The following is a 25,776-nucleotide window of genomic DNA, read 5'->3' as shown; positions in this document are numbered from 1 at the left end:
CCTGTGATGATCCAATTATTACACTTGTATTATTGGGGAGCAGTACTGCACATGTTAGATTGATGATGTGAAGTTCGGGGATTTGACATACGCATTGTCAAGGGATTGGTGCGATTGAGGGTATTCGTTATTTGTGTTAAACTTATTTATGTTTTACTATTTCAATTATGTATTGGGATTTTGAATATTGGTTTATAAGGGCTTTTATGGTTCCAATTTGTAAGCTTTAACTTATTGGTTTTCTAAATTATATAATTTAAGTTTTAAGTTGGATTTTCCGCTGCGATACTTTGATAAAGCCTTAACGTTTTAACGCGTGGCAGTAACATGCCAATGGTTCTCCTCTATTTTTATTTAAAGTAAGTGGTTTGGAAAAGGGAGAATTATTGGGGTGTTACATTGAGTGTGTAGTTAGGAACTACGAAGGTAGTGACAAAGTAAGACAGGGCTTGTGAAAATGTTACTCCAATGAGAGTATGTAAAAGTAGGAAGAATCAAGCAATTCCTTACAAAAGGATGGAGCACAAGTAAGTGCTTGATCGTCTAAGGGAATGTGTTTAAAATCCCATGTGGTGTTTCATTCCAGTGACGAAGTGTCAATAATGAGTCTACGCTTTTGAGGTATCTGGTTCGGTAACCCTCTAATTTTTATGGTTATGAGATGCCTTGTTAGACATATTGCTTGATATTAACAGGTTGAGTTTTAGTGCTCTTAATGTGTCCATGGCCCAAGTTGGGTGGTCAGGTGAGACCGCTTATATGGATGCACCGATGTGCTTTTAACTTGAACTTTTGTTCTGATTGAGTCTGGAGCCTAGTTTGGTTAACTCATTGTTATTTTGCAATGTTAGTGTATGTTGAATTTAACTCTTTTGAGTGGTTTTTGACTAGGTGATTCAGAGACAGGCTGAGTGTGGCTCTTAATGTCATTTGTCCGGATATTCTTCGAATAGGACTGATAATGACGTCGACGTAGAGGTTGAGCATACTCTTAATACCTATATCCCAGTAATCAAGAGTGAGGAGTGATGGTGGTCTTAAGTGACCTCGACTGTGAGATTGCTTGAGTAGGGAATGTGAGAGGTACTGAAGAGATGAGGTTGGGTTTAGCCCTTAATGCTATGCCTAGTCCATGGCTCGCTGAGCAGGATAGGTGCACCGAAATGTTGAAAGAGGATGAACTAAATTGTTCTTAAAGTCGAAACTCCGATGCATGAATAGTCCTTGAATTTGCAAAGTATTGTGAGTTGCACATATTTGCATGAATAGTTCTCGGATTTACAGGAGTGTGTGATGTAGTTCACACGGCGACACCTGCGTGAGTATGAAGAGTGGCGTTCTTCTAGGGAGAACAAGTATAGTTCTCTTGAAGTACTCATTAGTTCCCAAGAATAGCCAAATTTGCGGAGTTGCTTAAGCTCTAAAGTGTGTTTACAAGGTCCCTTCCGCGCTCCTAAGAGTTCAAATCTTAGGATACTCACTAGGGAAGTGTTGAAAACCTTGTGCACTAATGTGTTAGTTCAAATCTTCGGATACTAGCATTAAAGTACTAAGACTTTCATTTACTGTTCAGATTTCATGATCTCTGGTCCGTTTGCATTAGTGAGGGATTGTTGGACTTAGTAATGCAACCGGAAAGGTTTTGTCTCAGGCTGAATCGGGTTGGTTTGTCCGACCGAGCAGGTGAGATTAACTCCTTGGTTGAAAATTCATTATTGTACAGCTATCCGCTACATGGTCGTGTACCTTACTCTACACGGTTGTGTGGTTTTGCAGACGAACCTGTCTACACGATCGTGTACCCTCTTCTACATGATCGTGTGTGTCAAATATTATTAGGATATGAGTTGGGTCTAGTTGGGCACATCATAAACTGATAGGTTGTTTGGATTTATTGGTTTCCATGTATTGGAACTTTATAAATACAAACAAGAGCCTCTTCAATAAAAACAACTTTCGAAAAACCCTAAACACATTAAATACAAACCTACCCTTTTGAGATTTGAACAGTTCTTGAGCAATTCCAATCTTTGATTCGGGTACACGGATTGCAAAGGTCGTGGTGTAAAACTTGGGGGGCGTGCGTCACTGGGAAATCTGTACCGGTGGTGGCGTATTTTGCTTCTATGTCAGTGGGTTCCGAACCACGGCACAACAGAAGGAGGACAGGTCTATGATTCGAGTATGGCGATCGAATTTGTACCCAGGAAAGTTCTTGATTTGTCTATTATCATTCATGGAATCAACAGGTATTTTACCATAATTCAAATCTAAATTACCCTGTTCTATAATTTAAAACTTGTGATTTTTTTTTTTTTTAAGGAATAAAACTTGTGAACTTGTGTAAAAGTGCAGCTGTGATTGTTATTTGATAATGAAAAAGTTATGTAATCTAATTCAATTTATTGAACTAATGTTTACAGTGCATAATTATAATTATAATGTAGCTTAATGTATTTAGCAGTATTTTGTGTTTAATATAGGCACATAGCTTGACAGTCCTGTGTAATCAGTTTTCAAGGTTAAATAAATGAGTTAAGGTCAATTTTGTAGCTCTTGTTGCACCTAAAAAATTTAAGGCTAACTAGACACATAAATCATAAAAACAAAATATAACACAAGCAAGCCCTAGTTTATGTTTATTTGTGAGAGAAAATAAGGGTTTGTTCACATTTACTGAGCTGAACTGAACTGAGCTGAACTAAACTGAATTGAACTAAAATTAAGCTGAAGTGAACAGGGCACTCATCTGTCCAACTTTACGTGCCCAATCAGCATAATATTTTGGTAATAAAATCAACAATTTAGGGTCCACATTAAATGAAAAGTTAATTTATTAATGAAACAATCACTTGATTTGCATTTTTTTAATTAATCTAGTTGACAAGCTTGGACTTTCTACCATAAAACAAAATGCATTACTCAAATATATACACTCCCTCCATCCCATAAGTTTGAGCCGGGATAGGTTTCGGTGAGCTTCCAACCAATTTGTAAAGTAATATATTGTAGGTCGGAATGAAGGTGAAGCCTCATTTAGATGTCATAGGAGTAAGCCTACCTTACCACATATGAATGTAATTTTTGAATGAAATGACCGCTAAAGATGATAGGTTACCCAAAAGGAAAACCAACAACCAACAAGCAATCCTAATGAAGAGAATCGACCCGACAACTAAAGTATAATAAGAGGATGAAGACTCCAAGTAAAAATTTTCGCAGTACCCCGATAATTTCTAGTACCTCCGTTAACAGTTATTTGCAACAAAAGGGAGGTAGCACAGAATCCTAGGCAAAACTTTTAAAGCATGATTATTGAAAAATAAGGGCACTTGGTTAAGTATTAATCCTACCTAAAAAAAATAAACAAAAACCTATAACCACCGAAACCCAGAACCACCACCAAAACCATCGAGAACCACTAGAACCACCGACAACCACTAGAACCACCAAACCCACGGACACTCAGAACCCAAAATCACCACCAAAACCACTGAAACCCAACCACGAACCCAGCCAAAACTACCGAAACCCATGAACCCAACAAACCACCACGAACACAGAAAAACCCAACCACCACAAACCCACTGCGAATCCACCCAAAACCACCACGAACCCAACAAACCAACACGAACCCAGCAAACCACCACGAAATCCAATTAAATCAAAACCACCACAAATCTATAGTTATATATTAAAAAGTAGGCATTTCAAAAGAAGGGTTGAGAGATATATAGAAGTGTCTCGGGGGGCAGGTTGGTCATTTTGTGAGGGATTTAAATTTTGCCTTTGTAGATTCAGTGATACAAAATATAATGTCAGTAGTATTTCAAAAATGGTTCAAATGTCTCATTAGACTGTTAAATGATACCATTGGAGCTTCATTGGTACAAAATACACTCTCAATGATACACAATACAATTTTAGTGGTACTTACAAAAATACTCAATGGTACAAAATATGCTCTCAATAGTTGTGGTCCCAATACTTTTTTATCTTTTTTTGCACATGAAACCATTTCAGACGAAAAGGTGGGCCCCACTCCACCCTTTTTTCACTCTCTCTTCCTTTCTCCCTCTTCCTAGTACATTTGTTATATTATTTTATGTTGTGAGACATTTTATTTTGTCTTACAACCCTACATTTATACTTTCTCATTAAAAAGCGTTCCTAAAATTGTTTATATGCCACGTCATTCCCCTCTCATAGCATTGTGCCGCATTAGACTAATATTAAAAAGCTTTTGATAGATTTCGAACACTAGACCTCAAAAAAACAAGATTTAATTTCTTACCATCTTAGCTGATAACAATTAATGTCTTCTATACATATCAATATAACTATAAATGACATGCATCAATTAAAAAGGAAATACGAGATAAGCAGCTTAAAAAATTTTAAGAGAAATAAAATCAACATTTCTCAAACAGTGTTAAAAATTATCTTTCTATACTCTTTATTAATTAGTAACTTTATGTTTAACATTTATGCATAACATACATAATCGATAATAATATATTTCATAAAGAAACAATTTAATCAAAGTGGTAACTCGGTGCAACGTCTGGGCCGCACACTAGTTGAATTACTCCCAATTAAACCACCACTACGAAACCAGATCTAAAACCCCTAAAACCACCCTCACAAAACTCGCGCCACCTTCACGAATCAGATCTGCAACCCATCCACACAGAACTCACGCCACTCCCACAAACCAAATCTGAAACCCTTAAAAACCACCCCACGAACTCATACCCACGAACCAGATGAACCCAAATCCACAAACTCGGACCCATGACCAGACGAACCCAATCGCAAGGGGAGAGAGAAGGGGGAAGGTGAACCAAACTGTAGTATTAGGGTTTAAATTCTAGAGATTTCAATCAAAATTAAAGTTAGAGAGATGAATGATTTTGATGAAGATAAATGATTTTTGGTGAAATTGATTACAATAATCAAATTCATTAGGTAAAGAGTTAAATTAGGTTAGTGATTTAATTAGATGTCTAAGTTGTATAAGGATAACATGGTCATTCTGTTGACAAAAAGTTACTAAAAGTGAAAAGAAAAAAATTATTGCACATTATAGTTAGCAACCGAAAATAGCAAATGTTGCAAATAACTGTTAACGGGGTTAGTATATGGATTCCACGAACTACCCTAGGAAGAAGGCTAGTCATACTTTTAGTTGTAGTGTTATTGCCAAGTCTGCCTTGTGCCATTACTGTATTTATGAGGGAATGCAATGAGATTTATAGTGCTCATAATCTAGCTGTTAAGGCTATAAAAGGACCTTCGTTATTGCGTTTTTACTAATACCAAAAAAAGAAAAACTAAATTAAAAAACAATAAAAATAAAAATAAAAAAAAATAGAGGGAAACCAGCATTCATAAAGTTAAACACCACATCAAATTAATCAAATATTTCAGACAAGGTGCACTCAAAGTACTTGAGACGAGTAAAACACTAACGGGTTTCACACACAAATGCAAATCATAACACACAGGCCAATAAAAACGTGAAGCAGTATTTCTCCAAACATCCAAGACCCAATTCATAAGTTAATTCAGCAAACCATATTGAAGACTTTCAAGTTTCAACAGTAAAACATGACTTTCTTGACATTCTCTTTCAGAACAGGAAGAGGTCGCACAGCAGCATTAGAAGTGGGCGATCTTGTACTTCGTCCACCAGCAGCAGCCATGCCTCCACGACCAGCAGCAGCCCCACTAGTCATGGAGCCACTGTCTGAGGTCTCTGGCTCCATGTAGAAGCGAGCACGAAATGCAGCAAGATGGGCATAATAAGCCGGTGGAACTGTCAGATAGGTGAAAAATATTAGAATAGGAGTACTGAATACTGAAGTATACCATACAAGACTATCATGAAATCATTAAGACAAGGAAGAAAGACTAACCGATTGAAACAGATCGAGTACACCTTGCATATCTGTCAAAAGTTGACACCATCAGCCCAATAGCCAAAAAGAAAGTATGTTTAAAAAACAAAGAAAGAGGAGATTTAAATTTATAAACAAGCAGATGTCTAATACAAATACAGTTTTCCCTCTCAATTCAACAGTGCCTTCGTCAAATATAGCTAGCAAAGACTTCATGCAAAAGTAACTATACAGTTTAAGGCATCTCATGCACAGCTAGAGATAATAATAACCATACCAAGTACTAGCTAAAAAACATATTTCAGATGGTAGGAAAACTGATTTAAGTAAAAAAATCGGAAAAACAACAAGCTACTCGAAGCTTTTTTGTCAAAATACTAATGTATACACTACAATTGACACTTGGTCAAAAGCTCAGAACCCTCTCACTCTACTTAAATTACTCAAGTTTGACAACTGATCCAATCTTACTCCTTAGTCCTTACTCATCAAAAATCTTCAAACCTCTTTCCATTTAATTAAAGAACTTAAGCCTTAATGACTACAATACTGTCGAGCTTTCACAATGAAATTCTAACATATGCTACAAATACATAACTACAAAACCTTGTCCTCTCATATCATAATTCAACATTCTGAGCTAAATCAAATCAGAACTTGCAATTGAACAAGAAAGTGAGGGAGCAATTGGCATATTCTACATTAATTCAAAAAATTCAATAGGCCTTCATTTAGCTACTTTTTATTAACCACCAGAGTTGGCAAAATAAGTCTCACACCAAAGTAAAGATTAAAAACCTAATGTCACACAGATCAATACTAACATTTAATTTCTCAACCTCCCTCAAAGACAACTACATCAAAGGTCAATCATAATAACTGAAGGGGGAATATTCACATCGCAGGAAGAAGTGCGGCTTTTGAAAAGAAGATAAAATAATTTTTCTGCATACTAAATTAATCATCATAAACAAAAATAATATATGGAATTTGTTTTCTACAAAAAAGATATATATTAAAAAAAAAAAAAAAAGGGAAAAGGCAAGAAAATTAAAATTATTAAGACAGACGTCCAACAGCTAAAAATCAAGGAAAAGGTTTAATGGCAAAATCAATTGACCATTTTATTCCAATTAAGTAGCTGTTTGGTTGACACAAACTCAAGAAAGTGGCTTACATAGTCCCACTAGGGGCTAACCAAGTAACTTTAACCAAGTCCCCATGAATTTGATTTATGGGAATGTTTACATCCTATGTGAAGCAAATGACCACTAGAATAGCCTTCTTTTCAACCAATAACCAATGAAAACCAGTAAAAAAAAATTACATACTATACCCCTAACCCCTTTTTCAACCTTTTAGAACAGTAAATCCTAAGTACCAAAATTCTTCTTCCTCAACATCTTACGGTCTTATCAGACAAGGAGAAAAGAATTCTCAGCAAAGACTAGTCTACCAGCAACGAAAGAAATGAAAAGAAAAGGGCAAGCTAAAGAATCATGGGGAAGCACTCAAAGCAGTATCTAAAAAGTGGAACACAATTCAATTGAGGAGAGAGAATCTCTACAGTAAAAATAAATTTAAAAAATAAAAAAAAACCAATTTTGCAACTCCCTCTTACCTCTTCCCCTCTATATAAACTTGTGGGAAGTGGGTAACTTTACTACAGAATACACAGAAAATAAGCTAGTAGGACTAAGAAACACAAACACTATCAAACAAACAGAGACAATGCAGATAACCCAAGGAACTTACGTATAGCATAGGTTATTCGTCAAGGACTGTAACTCATCAGCTGTAAAGTTATTTTCATCCCACAAGACATGATAATGTGCTGGCCTGCTAGTACCCTACAATCATGAACAGATACAAAGTTAGAATCCAAAAGCTTTAAACAAATTAAAATCCATCATAAGATGAAATATACAACAATTGAGCTCTGCAAGGTGCAAGGAAAAACCTGAATGCCAGCATGACTACATAGGTAAAAGTCAAATTCAGTTGGGTGACATATCTTAGAATCAACAACAGTACCTGCAACATCAAACAAAGCGGTATCATAAAACAGATTAAAATATTAGATCTGGCCATTCAAAAATGAAAGTACAGAATAATGACCAGGCAATATGTTTCCACTCCTATCAACTGAGTTTCGATCATGATGGTTGTTGGCAAATAGTCTTGTATGATGACGCTTTTGGACCACAACAAATGTCACAGGTGGTTGGTAATCTGGCTCCAACGAAGCACATGCCTGCTAGAACAGTGACAAATAAAAGGTCAATAAATGATGCCAACAAAATTTGGTGTCAAACGTAAACTAAAGGAAGGAAGTTTGACCTTTCGAATAGCATCAAGTTCATACAGCAACACTTGATAAAATTGACCCTCGCTCACCCCATCCCTTCACGCAGATAACAGAAAGGGTCAAGGAAAAAGCACAAGACCAAATCAAACAAACAGAAATAAAATGTAAAAGAGAACCTGTAAAATATGATCCTCAGTGGTTTGTGGCCTGTTGACCTACGGAAAGATATGAGGAGTTCCCTACAAAACAAAGGAAAATTTTGAAATGCATAAGTTAATGCCAAATTTATATATATCTCGAAAGAAGGGAAAAGTCAGTAGCACAAGCAGCTATAATACTTGATCATTCCTCCGGTAATTTGCCCCCTGCTGGGATCTTGCCAGGTTTTGTACAAATCTTGGATCAGCTCTTGACGATGTGCTTGAGCAGATACCAGACCAGCATACTTTGTGACTTCAGGCCAATCTTGAGAGGCAACAACCTGAAACCACAGGACATTTGTTTAAGTTTGACCGGAAAAAAAAAAAAAAAAAAAAATTAAAAAATTAAAAAAAGGGAAAAAAGCAAAGCATTACAGCAAACAACTCCCAGTCCAGATCCTAAGACCAGCATACTTCGTATATCAAATATAAACAGGCAAATGTGCAGATTCATCTTCGAAAAGAATTTTAAAATTGGTCAAATATTTTATTCAAAGAAGAAATAAAGAAATTAAAAAAATAAAAGCAGAAAAGTTAATCTGGATGGGGCAGTATAAAAGAGCAAACACAAAGATACGTACAGCAGCAATGGATGGACTGGAATCTTCTCCGGGGTGAGGATGGGTAACATCAGCACCAAATATAATGGTTGGTCGGTCGCTGACAAGTGGTATGCGTCTTGATATTGCATCAACAAGGACAGTGTTCCTTCCACCAACCTTCACATTAATTTTCAGAGCAACATTTGCCAAATATTGCTTACTCATCTTAAACACATGTTTGGTCAAGCAACATTGTGAAACAATTCCAAGTTCAGTTTCACAAATCCTTTTCAGATCACCTGAAAAACAAGAAATTAATCAGTTACGAAATCATTAAAAGTAACTATATTGCACTCAATACTAATAGTTATTACCATAGAGAGAGCCATTGTTATCGGGAAGAATGACTATAAGCAAATCAATCTCTTTTTTCTGTTGCTGCGATTTACTCATAGCAGTCATGGCATCATGATATCGAGTTTTTAAAGCCTTTTCAACCTGGTCTGGGCGAGCAGAGATACCTGGAAGTACAGGTTCTGGATTGTAGCTCTGAGAATATACACAAGAAAAAGTAAAAAAAAAAAAAAAAAAAAGCCACCATAGAAAAAAATGAAAATAAGAGCAAGGAAAGAGAACATGAGTTATAGCATATCATAACATAACAGAAAAATTGAACATTGAGTCCACAAACATCAAAGAATACTGTAGAAGATACTTACCATGCCAGAAATATGACACATTTGCGCAAGCTCAGAGCAGAAACTACGAGCAACACCATCTTGCACATTGCGTGAAAAATTTATGCAGAACCAATTGTTCACTGTTCCCCCGTTAACCATTTTCTGTCGAAAAAAATAAAAGAATAAATACCAATCATGACACAAGGAAGCCTAAATGTATTTTGCTACCTAATTTCAGCATAATCCCTTTCAATTATCAACAGGAACAAGGCACATTTAATCAAAACAATACGGCAGAACATGGAGAGAAATCATTCAGAATGATAAGAATTCCAATTCATTGATGATATAAGAAAGTTAGCAACGCAAATATAATACATGTTTCGAAAAAGACATGGTTTGAAAAAGACATGGTTCCACACCAATATGATACATACAAGCATCAGCCACAATTAAAGACTTGAGTACATATTTACTCAAATAACCACCAGACAGGAATTCTGCATGTTAAAAAAAAAGAAATAGGCAGATAAATAAACAAAAATAAGTAACATACATCATGCTAGCATAACCTCAAGAACAACTATAACTCAACCAATTTAAACAAGATCACTCTGCCTAGGACTGGACAGTGAACAATTGAAAATGCAAAATGGGCCAAAAAATTACTTTGTTCATCATATTCCACTGACCAACTTGGGGTAGACAGTTCTTCTCCCTACCACTATCATGGTATTTGAGCTGCAAAAAAAAGAAAAAGAAAGTTACAATCAACAGCATATTTTAGATTAATTTCAGTGAGATGAACCTGCAGTGATTTGGAAATTTTGAGCTTTTACCGCTCCACCCCCCCCCCCCCAAAAAAAAAAAAAAAATAAAAGGAATAAAAAAAAGCACAATAAAGCAGATATCTGTTTTTAATGGAAAATAACCGTAGTATATTCTTGATTCCATACAATTTCATATACGTTTTTAATATACACCAGGGTGCGGTGTACCCACCCAAGATTACTATTTGCTCTACAATTGATTATTAAATTAACACTAACCACCTAAATGAGAAAAAATACCCTAAGCACAGTTACGCATCACAACATGCAGGTGAAAACAAAATGATTCTTTCAAATCATTATCCACTATGAATTCACAACAATTTATTTAGAAATTACTAATCAAATTTGTTCTTCATAATTCATATAGTCCTTTCTATTATATCTAACTCATTTTGATCCTTGCTAGCTCCTTCACATAATGATTGATTTGATTGAACAATATAAACACTAGCAGGATAATATCTTGACCAAATACAACAATTTTACATTACATACCCACGGAGCAGGAAGAACACGTGCTTCAACACTAGCAAGCCTCTCATCAATTTTAATCCCAAATTCTTGGGCATAAGGATCAGCATGATATGCATTGTGATGGACAGTCTGAAAAAGAAGCAACAAGGAACAGTGGTAAATTAACAGTGAATAGCATCACACTTGTAAGTAAAGTGCTGGCTGTAACCACAAAAGATCACCGAAAAAATTTTATATCCATTTGAGGAATACCACTTTCAAACAAAACAAGTCCTATTTTCGTTATATATCTTCCAAAGGTATCGAATTAGTAAAGTGCTGACTGTAACCACAAAAGATCACCGAAAAAATTTTATATACATTTGAGGAAGACCACTTTCGAACTAAACATGTCATATTTTCTTTACATATCATCCAAAGATATCGAATTAGTTTAGCCCAACAAGAAAATCCATAAAATGAGATAAATGATAAAAAGGGCAAACCTCAAACATGAATCCCCAAACAAAAAGGGGCATACCAACGTGTTAGGAAAAAAAGACAGTTACACAGCCAAGCTAGTACAAGCATGACAATGGTACAAGTAAGCAACAAAGATAGTCAGATAAACCAAGCCACATGCCCACTTTTGATAAAATATGAAGTATGATTTAGGAGGGACGAATTTAATTTTACAAATTACTCGAAAAAATTAAATAAAAAATAAAAATATATATATATATATATATATATATATATATTAAAAAATAAAAAAATAAAAAAAAGAGAGAGAAGCAAACAATAAGGAGAAGGATAAAACAAAAGCAGGTACATGAGCACCCATGAGACAAACCTGAACAATGTCACGCTCCCTCTCTTGAGGACGTTGACAAGTAACCTTCAGCAAAGCTGTGATTTGTCTTTCATTTAATCTTTTAGAATATCGTTGCCCTTCAACAATCTTGCAAACCTACATAATAAGGTACCCATCAGACACTCATAGGAGGATTAAATGTTAATTCATACAGACGCAAGAAATGATGATCACACAGCTAACAACCTCCATGGGCAAATAATTTGGCCTCTGTTGGTTCCCAACTTGAAGACATGGCCACTGTGTGTGTTGGATTACAAATCCGTAGGTCTCATAGAAATACTCCACAACTGACTTCATCGTTCCCCTTTCATCAACAGGAAAACTAAACCAAAATAGTAGAAAAAATAAGCATGATCAACATTTGAAAGCATATAAAAAATCAGAACAGCTAAATAATTTGTTTTCTATTTTTGAAGCAGGCAAATTGAAAACAATCAAGAAGGCCTTACGTGAGTTCTCTTGTTGCCTGGGAAGTTAGTCCAGAAATTCTGTATTTTCTACGCATATTACCACGGTGTGTAACCTCAACCTTAACCCCTCTTAGAGCCTTCTTAATCTGTTGTCACCAAAAGAAATGAAAAAATAAGAAATAAAATCTATTAAGGCAGAGCAGAATAGGGAAAACTATGCATTAAGTTTTTCCTAGGAAAACATATTATAAGCTAGCCAAAAGGCAATCCGCACATACAAGCATATAATTATAAATGACAACCCCACAGCCTTTTTTCCAAGGAAATTAACACATCAACCACTCCTCAGTTTACTCTCACCATCCCATTCCCATCTTTATCTTCCCAATAACAAATGTCAGAAATTTAAATAAAAAAATAATCAAAGTAAAATAAAAAAGATTAATGGTACTTATTGGGTAAGTGTTATATATACATTTGAGAGAGATGCAAAACACAAAGGGAAAAGATAGAACAAACTTGCCTTCACTCGATCAGAATCGGACAATGGCCTAGAAGTAACATCCCGGTTCAGCAGCTGGGTCACAAAGTCAATGACAGGCAATGGCTCAATGAAAGCAGTGGAAGACATATCTGCAAACCACATTAAAATATTTAGCATAAAAGGAAGAAAACATAGCTGATTGATATAAATTAAAATACAGGCAGTATCATGAAATTAACCTATATTCAAAGATAGACCCATCTGAGTCGGTCGGATACTCTGATAAAATCCACGCCAGCTTTCTAAACCCTCTCCCAGCGGCTGCCTCCGCCCTAGATGGGGAGAGTAAAAAGAGCGACCTACTGGTGAATAACTGCAGATTTGAGATAACAACCATGTAAGTGCAAAAACATAAAGGTAACCAGATACAACTGCACCAAAAAAATGAAGCAAAACGAGAACGCACCGCGTGGTAGGCAATTCACGCAATACTATGTCAAGAACCTGGAGAGCCTCCTGAGGTGCATCAGCCTGCCTTCCTTGCAGAAACATCCCCAAATGGTGCAAGTCTACTCGTGCAGCCAGCTTGATCACAACCTTAAACTCTCTCTCTCTCCTGCTACAAACAATATCACACCTTAACAAATAACCAACCACATCAAACATTTATATAATGAGAAACCAATGTATAGACCAGACCTTGGTGCCCCAGTTCCATCATCCTCATCAACAAGCGTAATTCTAAATTCTTTACTGGTAAATGGTAGAGGGCCTGCAGTATATAGACTTTTTCTTCCATCATAAGCCGGAAGTCGCCTTCCAAGATGAGATTCTCTATACAACTTCACCAATTGTGCCATAACAGCACGGTTCACACCCCGCGATGTCACCTCTGGCACGATTGAAACCTGTAACAATTACCAATCATGTAAACAGCACATAGAGATACAAAGGAATGAAAGAGAGACAAATAGATAGAGATAATTATTACATCGTATTGGTGCAAATCCTTATCAGGCAATTCAGCAAAGAAGTGATTCGCTTTCACAATGCACCTGGTGCCAGTGCTACCCTTCCCAGGACGAAGGGGGAACCTCACTGACTTGCTACTAGCAGGCAAAGGCTGAATAGCCTGAGAAGATGGCTCTTCAACAGACAGTTGTTCAAACTGCTGCTGAACCTGGGATGATCCAGCCTGCAAAGGGGACACAGACGAACTGGCCTCACCCTGTTCTGCCGGCTTTCCAGGAGTCATCGCTTGAATAGGCTGACCCCCAGGTTGGTAGGAACCCTGGGAAGCTTGGTGCAGCTCGGGAACTGAAGGGCGATAGGACCCACTGATAGGACCACCACCACGGCCACCACCAGCACCAGTACCACCGCGGCGCTGAGGTGGGGCCCCACCTCGTGGATGTTGCTGAGCACCCCTGCCTTGGTACTCTGCAGATCCACCAGACTGTTGCGAGGACATGCCACCACGCTGGCCGCCACCACGCTGGCCGCCATATCCTCCACGACCTCCTTGTCCCTGGGGCCCCCAACCTCTTCCTCCACCTGGGTGACCACCAGCAGCTTGTTGTGGTGGCATAGATTGACCACCTCCACCTCTTCCACCACTTCCTCCAGCTTGCTGGGGATGAGAGCTCTCTCCTTCCCCATGTTGTTCAGTTCTCTTCTTCCTCACCATTTCGCCAACTGCTTCAACAAATATGAAAAGCTTCAATAAATCACCGAGACAAAAAATACCTATCACATACAACAGCCACCCAGCATATCGATACACTTAGAACAACAAAACTTAAAGCAAAACAAAAATTCCTCCCACTAACAAAAAAACACAAACTTGAAAATAAACCAATAATGAACAACAGAAAAAAGAGCTTCAACAGGTATACAATGCATGTTTTACCAAGTCATAGTAAAAAGAACGATAATCCAAAGCGATTTGATTCAAATGACTAATGTGCATCATACAACTTGTCGCAAGGACATGGAATTAGATTAAAGGTTAAAGAGGAAATTTAAAGGAGTGCAAAACACACAATTCATTCCATATGCTCAACCATCATCAACAACAGCAAAGCAAGCAAACAAAACAAAGTTGGAAAAACGACATAAATAGTAACAAAGCCATCATTCTCAAGCCAAAAAAAACGACACTTTATGAATGTATACACAGAATCAAAATTACACAAACAGCAACAGCATAAACACAACACAAACAAAAAAAAAAAAAAAAAAAAGAAAACCCATTAAAATCTAAACACACAAAAACACAGATTTTTATAAACAGAATTCAAAACATCATCAAATCAAAAGTAACAAATTTCAATATCGCACAATTACAAACCAAACAAGTACACAGCCGATATAAAAATAACCAAACCCTAACCAAAAAAATCCCCAAAAGTAACGCTATAATTGCACAAAACCAACAAAATCAAACATCAAAAACATCAACAAAAAACACAAAATAAGATCCAAATTGCGAAGAAAAGCACAACGATCTAACAAAACTCAAACAAACCCAGAACAACAACTTAGGGCAAAAAAAAAAAAAACCGACTTTAAAATCGGAATGCAAGCAATTCAACAAAATCACAGAAGAGATAAATTAGATCCATAAAATCAGAGCAAAAATACAGCAAAAATTGAAGAAAAATACCGCTGATTTGACCTAAAAAGACACGATTTTTGCACTATCGGAAACAATTTCCTCTCGCCGCCGAGTACCCGACAGAGAGTGGAGAGAGAGCGAAAAGGAGGAGAGAGAAAATAGCGAAAATGAATTTAAAACGGCGTCTTCTAACCAAAAGCCAATAATCTATGAAGAAATGCAGTATATAAAGCCAGAAATGGGATTGTGAAATGACCATTTTACCCCTTAAAGGATTTGTTTTTAAGTGTTTGGATGAATGTGTTTGGTGATGATGTGGGAGTGGCAGGATTGGAAGAAGTGACCCCAATGGGATTATGCGTGGGACCTCTTTGTTGGTGATGTGGAATTATATGAGTACGTGGCATTGTGTAAATTCGACAAGTTGGATGGGTCTTTTCTTAGGATTTTTGCTTCCAAACTTCACATATGATGGAACTCTCAAGGGCAATTTGTGATAGATTTAGGGCTTGTTTGGAGACTGATTGTCAATTGTTTTTTTTAGTTTTTCTGATTAACTATATATATTAGCTTTTAGGGGCAATTTGTAATAGATTTAGGACTTGTTTGGAGACTGATTGTCAATTGTTTTTTTAGTTTTTCTGATTAACTATATGTATTAGCTTTTAGGGGCAATTTGTGATAGATTTAGGGCTTGTTTGGCGATTGATTGCCGACTGTTTTTTTAAGTTATTCTGATCAACTATTTGTATTAGCTTTTAGGGGCAATTTGTGATAGATTTAAGGCATGCTTGGTGATTGATTATTGGCTGTTTTATTTAGTTGTTTTGGTCAACTACTTGCATTAGCTTTGTAGGTGGATGTTTGATTCTTGGCTAGTTAAATAAATAAATATAATCACTCCAAAATTGTTACAATAAAACTAAATAGTTGTATTAATATCAAGGAATGAACAAAGGGAATGAAAGAGAATGAAATGAAACCCATTCTATGAAGTATATTGTTTGGTTTGCAGAGGGTAATCGGAATGGAATAAGCAAAGGGAATGAAAGAGAATGGAATGAAACCCTTTCTATGTAGTATGATGTTTGTTTTACAAAACAAAGGGAATCACCACCACCACCACCACACAACCCCTCTTTCCCACTTTTCTAGCCACTCCACCGCCGGCCACCCCCTCACTTAAACTCGCCGCCCATACTTGCACCTCCCCCACCACCTCGCCGCCCCCTAAAAACCGTTGTCCATCGTAGCTTGTGTTGGAAATCGCGAATCTTAAAATCGCGAACTTGCTGCTCCTCGTGGCTTGTGTCGGAATCTTAGGCGGCGGAGAGGCTGGGTTTGCGTGGGCTGGCTTGTGTCGTAGCTTGGCTTGTGTCGTTGCTTGGGTAGGTGGACGATTTCTAGGGTTTACGTGGGCGAGGGAAGTTTTTCAGGGAGGAGAGGGAGAGGTGCAACGGGTTTCGGCGAGGGGAGAGGAAGGTGCGGCGAGTTCCGGCATGGTGGCTGGGCGGTGGGGGTAACTAGGTAAGGTAGTGGCTGGTGTAGTGGTGGCTGGGGAAAGGGAATGCAAAAGTCTAGGGGGGTGGGGAAACAATGTAGAAGGATTTTGAGTAAAATCAAAAATAAAAATGGGTAAAGGGAATGAATAAAATGACAAACAAACAGCAATAAAGGAAATGAACCATGTTCATTTCCTTTCCCTTTGATTATTAACCCCAACCATAAGGCCCCTTATATTATAAGATAGTAGGAAGAAGAAGGAAAAAAAACAAAACAAAAATCAAAATGCTTAGTTAACATTGAACATATTCCCTTATTTAGAGCTTTAATGTCAAATCTAGCTTCAAATGCTCACTTGTTTCATCTTAAATTCTCTTTCCAGATCTATTATATATGGTATCATTTTTTCTAATAGACTGAGATATCAAGCAATATTGTTGTCTACTATTAATCATCTTGATTCCAAACATATCCCCTTTTTTAGAGCTTCAATTTTGGATCCAGTTTCAAGCGCTCACACATTTCATCTTCTCCTTCTAGATGTATTATCCTTACTCATCAAAAAGTGGAAATTTGTCAAACATGAAAGTAATAGTGATATGAGTGTGCAGTCAATGAAATTCAATGTTCATAAGGCTGGCAAAAGTTTAGGAGTTTGAGTGTATTGCATTTGAGTGTAATTCCATTTCCATTTGGTGATTGGGCAAATGCTTGTTGAGTCAGCAAATTGGGAGCTGTGTTCACCACATGGGTTAGTAGTTTGTGTTGCCCACGAATTGCTTTGTTTAGTGAATAATTAAAGTTCAACCATGGTGATTAAGATGGTTTTCTTATGTATACAATGGTTAGTAATTTCTTTTTTTAAAGAAAGGTAATTTTTTTTTAAGTTTTCCATAAAGGTTTAAGCCATGGTGATTAAATTTGATTTATCCTTGATGAATTTCGTATAAGTTAGTTGTTTTAGCTATGGTGATTAAGTTGATTGCTTATTATTTCTAGGATAATTAGTGATTGATTAATTTTGTTTTAAGTTAGCAGCCTATGTAGAGATTAGTTAGTGATTTTGTTTAAGAAAGTTTTACATAATAAAGGTTTAAGCCATGGTGGTTAAATTTGATTTACCCTTGATGAATTTTGTATAAGTTAGTTGTTTCAGCTATGGTGATTAAGTTGATTGCTTTATTTCTAGGATAATTAGTGATTAGATATATTTAAGTGATTGATTAAGCATTTCTTCTTCTTCAAAAAAAAAAAAAAAAAAAAAGAAGTGATTGATTAAGCATCAAGGGGAATATATCATATGTCAACAATGAGCTGGTTACAAACAGGATGATTGATTACTTCTTAATCACCTATTGTATTAGATTACATACATCTTATGCTTAGGCCATTGTGTTTATGCAGTGTTTGGATTTAGGAGAATAATTTTGTGGCGGATTATATTTGTGAGGTTAAATGGTGATTAGTGTTATGGGAGTTGTTATGGGTACATATGTATTAAATTAGAGTCTATGGTGAATTGTACACATTTAGCCATTTAGGGTGGCTGGTTTATGGTAGGGTGTCCTGGCTTGCCCATACCTCAACTGTTCAGTGAACAGTGTGAGCTGCTTTGTTTGGTGCAAACCTGTTTTACCTCGGTACGTTTGTGTACGTATTTTATGCATTTAATTTTTTTTTTGCTTTCTTTGCAGTATACCCTTGCCATCTGCCTATATATATACCTTAGTTTGATTTAGAATTATTGTATTGTGCTTTCTTCATGTTCTTAGTTTCTGTTGGTATGTGTAGGCGTCATTTGAAGTGCGCCTACGTTAAAGCATGTGTGAATATGCTTGGCACTCATAGGAAGTGGGAATTGACATAATACGATTAGGGACAAGGAAAGTAGGGAATACGATTAAGGACAAGGAAAGTAGGGAGCCGCCAACAAGTTTTTAAGGAACTTGTAAACTGTTCACGGATCATAAAACGCAACCACGATAAAGGGACAACGATAGGCAAAAACGATTGACTCGTGAATGTTACACCCCATTCATAATCCATGAGATTACTAACTCCATATGGTTCGGAACCACGAAAGGAGGATCGGGGATGATGGTACGAAGTGAGTCATGGAGTCACATTCGCCCGTATTGGCCTCTACTCGATTCTTATAATGAAAAGTAATTCCTGCGATCTCAAAGGCATACAAACAAAAATTCAATTTGCTCCAATCTATTATTATGCTAAACTGGTTTAATTGACATAAGGAAAATGTAGGTCGTTTTCTACCCTTTCCTAGAGCCAAACTAATTAAATTTATAAACACTCGACCAACCTAATACGAGTATATGGTAAGTCAAGGGTCGAACCCAAAGGAATGAGTAGGTGTAAGCTATAACCTAGGTCAAGCTACTTCGAAGATTGTAGAAAGATATGGTTGGTAACTAAGGTATCGAGAAAGCTAGATAAATCGAGAAATTCAATATGCTAAACACTAGGGATATAGGTTCCACATGCAAGCTCAATGATTATGCTAATTGATGGATCACTTAATCGATTCAAACATTGCAAAGGACAAACAATAGTTGCAACTAATGGAATTCAAAAGCTCTCTCCTATAAGCCAAGCTAGGGTTCACTATGAATGGCTAACAAGGAAAATTACAATCAAATTCAATCAATTAAAGCAATTCTCAAATCAAGGGTTCATGTCATTGAAATTTGCAATGCAATCTAGATTAATCTTATAGGTTGATCACTCCTAGTCTAATTAATCACATGTACAACTATGTCAACCAATTTAATTGCAACAATTCAATCAATTAAGGATCATCAACTAGCAAAAATCATCAATCAAGCATGCTCCCCCTTCTCCCTAGCAACTAATCTACTCACTAATCATGGTGGAATTGAAAAACAAAGCAAATTCAATCACAAACATATTCATTTCAAGTTTAATCAAGAAGAAATCAATCATTCAACAATTTCTAAAGCAAAGATTAAAATTCAAATCAAACATTCAAGAATTAAAGGAAATTGCAATAAAGGTAAATTCAAAGGAAAGAAATCTCACAAGCTTTCATTGATTTGAAGAAGAAATCCAAGATCAAGTTGAAATCAAAGATCAAATTCAAGTACAATCAAGTAATCCTAAGCTTCTCTCTCTACTTTCTCTCTCTTCTATTTCTGGAAAACAAGTGTCTCGTACAAGATAAGTCGTCTCCCGTAAAAAAGGAAAAGTCAAAAGCTATAAATAGAAAATCGAGCGAAGAGGATCGGGGGCCCTGGTGCGTGCGCACCACCCAAGCCGCGCGCGCGCACAGCAGGATCTGCGCGCACGCACAGTGAGGTCTGCACGCGCGCACCCCTGCTGTGGTGCTCGTGGCTTGCCTTTGCTTGCTCGATCGATCTCCGCGCTCCCGAGCATCCCTATCATCGATGCACTCGAGGCGATGCCCGCGAGAAGGGCAACCCTTTTATTCTCTAAGCACTTGAACACTTTGAACCAAAACATTGCTTCCATGGAGCTTGCGCTTGCGGAGCTAGTTTGAATTGCATGTTTGGATTCCCGAACTTAACTCCATCAACTTCCTTGAATGCGCTTGAGCTTCCTCCTTGATAATTAAACCTCGGGGAACTCAACACACCTATAAAACAAGTCAAAGAAACGAAGAAGCGAGAGAAATAACCGAGAAATGAATAAAATAGTAAGAAAACCATCAAAAGCACACATTTCTCTAAACTTACACACAAACACGCAACACAAGCATTATTATGTAAAAACACGACATAAAAGACTAAAAACGAGCATAAGACTACAAAGAAAACCTAGCCTAAGAGTGCTAAAAATGACACTCATCATTAATATTAATGCATCACATAATTCTAAAATATTTGTGATCACTTAATTAAACAACAAGATTAAAAAGGAACCTAAATCGGTTATCCAGATTATCTTATAAGTCGTGATTTTCAATTACATATTCCCTTTAAACATGCAATATGGTGATCATAAAAAATATAATACAATAAACATTAATATTGGAAGCAATTTAACAATAAATTGTTAGTCAAATCAAATATAAATTAACCTAATCATGATACTAGCAACAAGAATAAAAATAAGATAAGTAATTAAGTGATTAATTACTCACTTTCCGCGTTTCCTTGAATTGCTACATCATGAATAAATTGTTAGTAACTTCAATAAATATATAAATCAAATTGAAACAATTAAAAAAGTAGAGTTGATTTGATCCAAACCCTCAATTAACTATACCTTTCACGCCTTTGTTTAAGGATGGAACCTCGGGTCAAGTATGGACTCCTTGGAGTGCTTAGGGGAAATATTATGGAAGAATAGGGAGGCTAGTGTTTAGGCTAAAGAGGAAGAAGAGAATGATTTGATGATCAAGTTTGTTGATGATTGAAAAAGGGGTGATATGAATTCTATTTATAATGAAAAAAGAAAGGTCGAAAAATCAAGAAAAGATCGAATTCGAATCGGAATAAAACTCTTGCGATAGATAACAGTTTTTGTGGTTTTTGTTTTTATCATATCTTTTGATCCAGAAATCGGAATAAGATAAATAATATGTCGTTGGAAAGCTCTTGAAATCTAATCTCTAACCCAATGGAATCAAATTAAAATATTTTGTATAATAATAGATATGGCCGAAATAGTGGGACGGTGTCAGTTTTGGATAGAGTTTCGTATTTCTTTTATATCTTTTCCGTTATAACTTGGAATTAATATTATAATATATCATTGGAAAGATAATTTCACGGGCTATGCAACCATCTAAGATTTGGATAAAAACTATTAGGCATGAAAATAATATCTGACTATCTTTGAACATATTTCAATTCTAATAGAATTAGGAGTTTTAAAAAGAGCAATTTTATTCAATTTCAAACTCTTTAATCTTATCTTTTCATAAAGGATAATTAAGATCTTTTAGAAAATTATAGAAGCTTCTAATTAATCCTAATTGGTTTAGGAATGAGATTAAATCTTTTGGACCCTCCACATGATCATTGGGTCGTAGGTAAGGTGGGCTTAGGTTCGGTTTAGGCTCAGTTTAGTATTTTGGCCACAACTTATTCGTTATAACTCGGATTTGGGCTTATAATATATCTTTGGAAAGCACTTTTCAAGCCCCATCCAACTATACAACCATTGGACCCAGATTATGGACCGAAATAAACTGGTCTAAATATTTTTATAAAAATGACATAAAATGAATGATTTTAAGGGACACGAAATGAATTATTTTGGGTTTAAAGGCACGAAAAGAGGAAAGTAAGTTGTGGTTTGGGGAAATGGGCTAGGAACTGGGTTGTTTATGAAATGTATTGGGATTGAATATGGATTTAAGCACTCCAAAGATTAAATACTCAACCCGACCAATAATGGCGGTGAAAGGTTGTTCATCATCGGGTTTGGTTTTGGGGAGACATTTTTAGGTGTCTATAGTATGGTTTCGTTCAAAGCTTTTAGATTACAATAAATAAAAAAAAAATTTAAAATTATATTTTCCTGTTACTAAGCATGATTATGTTTGGTGGTATGGTGCTAATGCTGATTAGTGGTATCAGCTTTGGTTAATTATGTTATACAACTCTAAAAATCGAACTTGATTACTGTACTTGAATAAGACTACACTCGGTCATTTTGGACATGATTCAGTGTGCTACGAAAACTGGACTTCCTTTTGAAATTATACTTTTAAGAATAATAATCTACTTTAAATGGTGGTGGTCATTGTTGATGGTTCCATTTTGTTTTGAACTAACATGTTCTTTATTCTGTTTAGTTCCTGATTTTTTCTTAAACAGTTGTTTGATGGTTGTAATGTGTGTTCTTTTGGTTATTTTATATAGCTCAATGTTAGGCTTTGGTCTGTTAAGGTGTGTTTCTTTCATCTTGTCAAATATCTTCTGTGTTAAGGTGTATTATTTTTTCCTTTATTTTTTGGGGAGAATGAAGTAAGGATAAGACTAATTGGTATATTTACAGTGTGCTCGTATTTATAATAACAATGATGTAAACACTAGTGTTTTAATTTATCGTTTTGTTTACTAATTGGTATAGCTGCAGAGCTAGATTATTGTTGTTAATTTATCATTCTGTTCATGTTAATTACTGGTTATTGTAGACTGGATCTTATATACCTGTTTGTTTGTTCTTGTTGTAGAGATCAGTATTTATTTTGCTAAACTTGATTAGTATATGTGTGTGTTTACTCTTTGTTGTAGTGATCAGCACTTACTTTGCTTGACTTGATCATTTTCCTAGGTTCTAATTCTTGTTTTCCTTTGTACATGTAGCTTTGTGATAGGATATAGTTGAGTACAACCTGGCTAATCAACATGTGCTGAATTTGCTGGTATGTTACTACCTTAGAATTCATTGCTATTGTATGATGGTTATAATATGCTGAATATCTTTGTAACGTGTGTTGGTTATAGATTATTTGCTTTTGTAATGGTATGCTATTACCTTAGAATTAGTGTGTGTTAGTTATAGGTTATTTGTTACCTTTAAGGTAGGTTTATTAGTATGGGAATATATTGTTATAGTGAATTGAGCGTGGGATATTGATAGGGTATATGGTTTTAGCAGCATGATTTGGAGGTTTTAAAATCTGCATTAGTGTGGTACCTGGTTTTTAGTGGACAAAAATTAGTCTATAAAGGTTCTACTTAAGTGTCTGATAAGACTTATAATTGCAAACTTAGAGTCGCCACCTTATTTTTATCCGAATAAGGACGGATTATAAAACAGTTAATTTTAAGAAATAAAACTAAAAAAAAAATCAATTGTTAACTCCATAAAGATAAATAAGGCACAGGGTTCGGGGTTTAGGTTAAGAGAATCGAACGTCTGTAACTCGTCTTCCCTTCCGTTCTACGGAACGGGCTCTTACTATTGGGTTGTTAAAAATCAAGTTTTAAGACATGTTAATCACAAAAAAAAATGATATAATAATTAATATAAGGTAGGTTTGAGCACCAAAATTGCACTACGTACCGCTCATAGTGAGATTTTGAATACACTCATGGATCAAAACCTTCGTAGTTCGGACTGGTGCCATGTTTTAAGTAACCAATTCCATTGGTTTTTTAATTTGGGTAGTTGACATAAATGGCTTTTTTTGTAAGTGGGATTTTTGTGATCTTTGACGGATTCACTCATAAAAGTAAAATGAACCACCTTGGTTGAGAAAAATCACCCCGATTAGTGATCACCAAAAATGTCTTTTGAACAAGACAATTCAACAAATGCGTCCCAATTGACGACTTTTTGGTGGGTCAAGGTATTTTTTGAGTGAAGCTGGAAGGGTTCACTGTATAATCTCACTCAAGGGCAATTTTTGTAAGGTTTTAAGGGTTATGTGTTTAGGCTTAATGGAACTGATCAAATAAAACACGACACCTGTCAAGGCCTTACTTCCAAATAAAAGGGAACAATAAACTATTTAATCATATCCGATTGTCAATTAATCCATCGGGTAATTATAATGGGATATAAGCTTATTTTTATGGAGATGGATAATTGTTACAACCTTATACAACTAAATAATTAATCTTAAACCTAATGTTTGGAAATGAGGCCATAACCTCATATTAACTACCATTAATTATTAAAACAAACAAGCAAAGTTACGATTCATTCTTGTGTCGCGAAAGGGTTTGAAATAAGAAGGTTCACAAAATTATATAAAAAATTTTAAAGTTTGTTAAAACTCTTATTTCTGAAGTCGTCTTAAAATAAAATTAAAGTCCTTAAGACATCACTTATTTCAAAAGTCATTTTTTAAATAATATTAAAGATTTTTTTTAAAACAACAACGTTTTGAATTAAAGTTTATTAATAACTCTTATTTCTAAAGTCATCTTTAAAATAAGATTAAAGATTTTAAAACGTTTTTTTAGAATTAAAGATTGTGAAAAACTCTTATTTCTAAAGTCATCTCTTTTAGGTTGAATATGTACCTTCATACCCAAACTTCCGGTCATGGTTCCAGACCTATTGGAGTTAACGATCTCTTGGATCGTTAAGGGGTGTAACCTTCACCCTGTGAACGGTTTACAAGTTCCTAAAACTTGTTGGCGACTCTTTTACTCTAGCTTCCTTCCCTTTGGACGCCACCATGCTTAAGTGTATGATTACAGTGGGGCTCAAGTGTGGGATGCTTGAAATATTCCCTACATTTTTTTGGCGACTCCACTGGGGAAGGATTTCTATTTTAATTCCTGAAATTTATTTTGGCAATAATTTAGAATGAGTGGATGAGACTCGAAAAGTTCTAAGTATTTCATGTGCGTAATTTTGATTAACATTGTGGCATATGCATAAAAAGGTCCGCATTGGAAAGACCATCCAAAATACGTCAAAAACATAGGATTTTTACACGTAGGAAATTAGTGAAATATCTTTCACAACTAAAATCGAAATAATGCTACGAAAAAGCTGGAAAATTCAAGAACAGAAAGCTGCCGAGGCATGTAGGAATTAGCGCTAAGAAAACAGTGTCATCGCCGAGCGATGGCTCTGTCGCTTGGCGACAGAAGCTATTGTCTCGCGCTGAATTCTTCCAATACCGAGCCAGAAATCTACCTTCTTGTTTCGACTAGTTTCTAGTACTGTTTGCTCGGTTTTACTTCTTGATTGAGTTTTTCCCTTTTTTCTGAAACCCATATGTGTTCTACATATGGCCATAACCCTCTGGGGATTCACGCTCCATCTACCCAATCGAACGCTCCTGGCAACGAAGGGTACATCCGAGTTTGTTGAATTCACCAAACCGTGGAAGCGAGTTTAACTCGCGGGGTCCTATCCACTCGCGCCAACCCTTCCAAAGGTAAGGCTTCTGCGCGGTACATCCAGACTCATAACCATGGACCCTATTTGACTAACCCATATCCTTAACTTTAAAGAACTAGAGCCATGGTTAGGTTGCAAACTCATTGCATCATATT

The 25,776-nt window shown here is 36.0% G+C and overlaps 1 protein-coding gene across 2 annotated transcripts; it reads right to left on the bottom strand.

Annotated features, from left to right (window-relative positions):
• Positions 1 to 5,391: 5,391 nt before the first annotated feature.
• Positions 5,392 to 15,491, bottom strand: LOC145580135 (protein argonaute 1-like). Of its 2 annotated transcripts, none has more exons than XM_081637494.1 (22): positions 15,353 to 15,491; positions 13,679 to 14,433; positions 13,387 to 13,595; positions 13,154 to 13,303; positions 12,927 to 13,060; positions 12,727 to 12,836; positions 12,243 to 12,349; positions 11,977 to 12,115; positions 11,770 to 11,886; positions 10,959 to 11,066; positions 10,300 to 10,371; positions 9,670 to 9,792; positions 9,325 to 9,499; positions 8,990 to 9,249; positions 8,547 to 8,689; positions 8,385 to 8,447; positions 8,241 to 8,304; positions 8,019 to 8,154; positions 7,861 to 7,934; positions 7,656 to 7,750; positions 5,919 to 5,950; positions 5,392 to 5,818 (listed from the first exon to the last, which is right to left on the bottom strand). In XM_081637494.1, exons 2-22 carry the CDS (start codon positions 14,372 to 14,374, stop codon positions 5,598 to 5,600), a joined length of 3,228 nt encoding a protein of 1,075 aa, XP_081493620.1. In that variant the 5' UTR covers positions 14,375 to 14,433; positions 15,353 to 15,491; the 3' UTR covers positions 5,392 to 5,597. The 2 variants fall into 2 exon arrangements, with proteins under 2 accessions (XP_081493620.1, XP_081493619.1); XM_081637493.1 differs by having other exon boundaries at positions 13,679 to 14,382.
• Between the last annotated feature and the right edge of the window lie 10,285 nt (positions 15,492 to 25,776).

Source organism: Chenopodium album, chromosome 14 (genome assembly GCF_948465745.1).
Source record: "Chenopodium album chromosome 14, dcCheAlbu1.1, whole genome shotgun sequence".
NCBI classification, from domain to species: domain Eukaryota; kingdom Viridiplantae; phylum Streptophyta; class Magnoliopsida; order Caryophyllales; family Amaranthaceae; genus Chenopodium; species Chenopodium album.
This window is presented reverse-complemented; position numbering and strand designations above follow the sequence as displayed.

Excerpts from the sequence above, each read along its gene's own strand:
- LOC145580135 (XM_081637494.1), bottom strand. The coding sequence starts at position 14,374 with ATGGTGAGGAAGAAGAGAACTGAACAACATGGGGAAGGAGAGAGCTCT. Across the intron at positions 5,951-7,655 it reads ACGAATAACCTATGCTATAC|ATATGCAAGGTGTACTCGAT; the intron begins GTAAGTTCCTTG and ends AACTTTTGACAG. Across the intron at positions 5,819-5,918 it reads TACTCGATCTGTTTCAATCG|TTCCACCGGCTTATTATGCC; the intron begins GTTAGTCTTTCT and ends CCTATCTGACAG.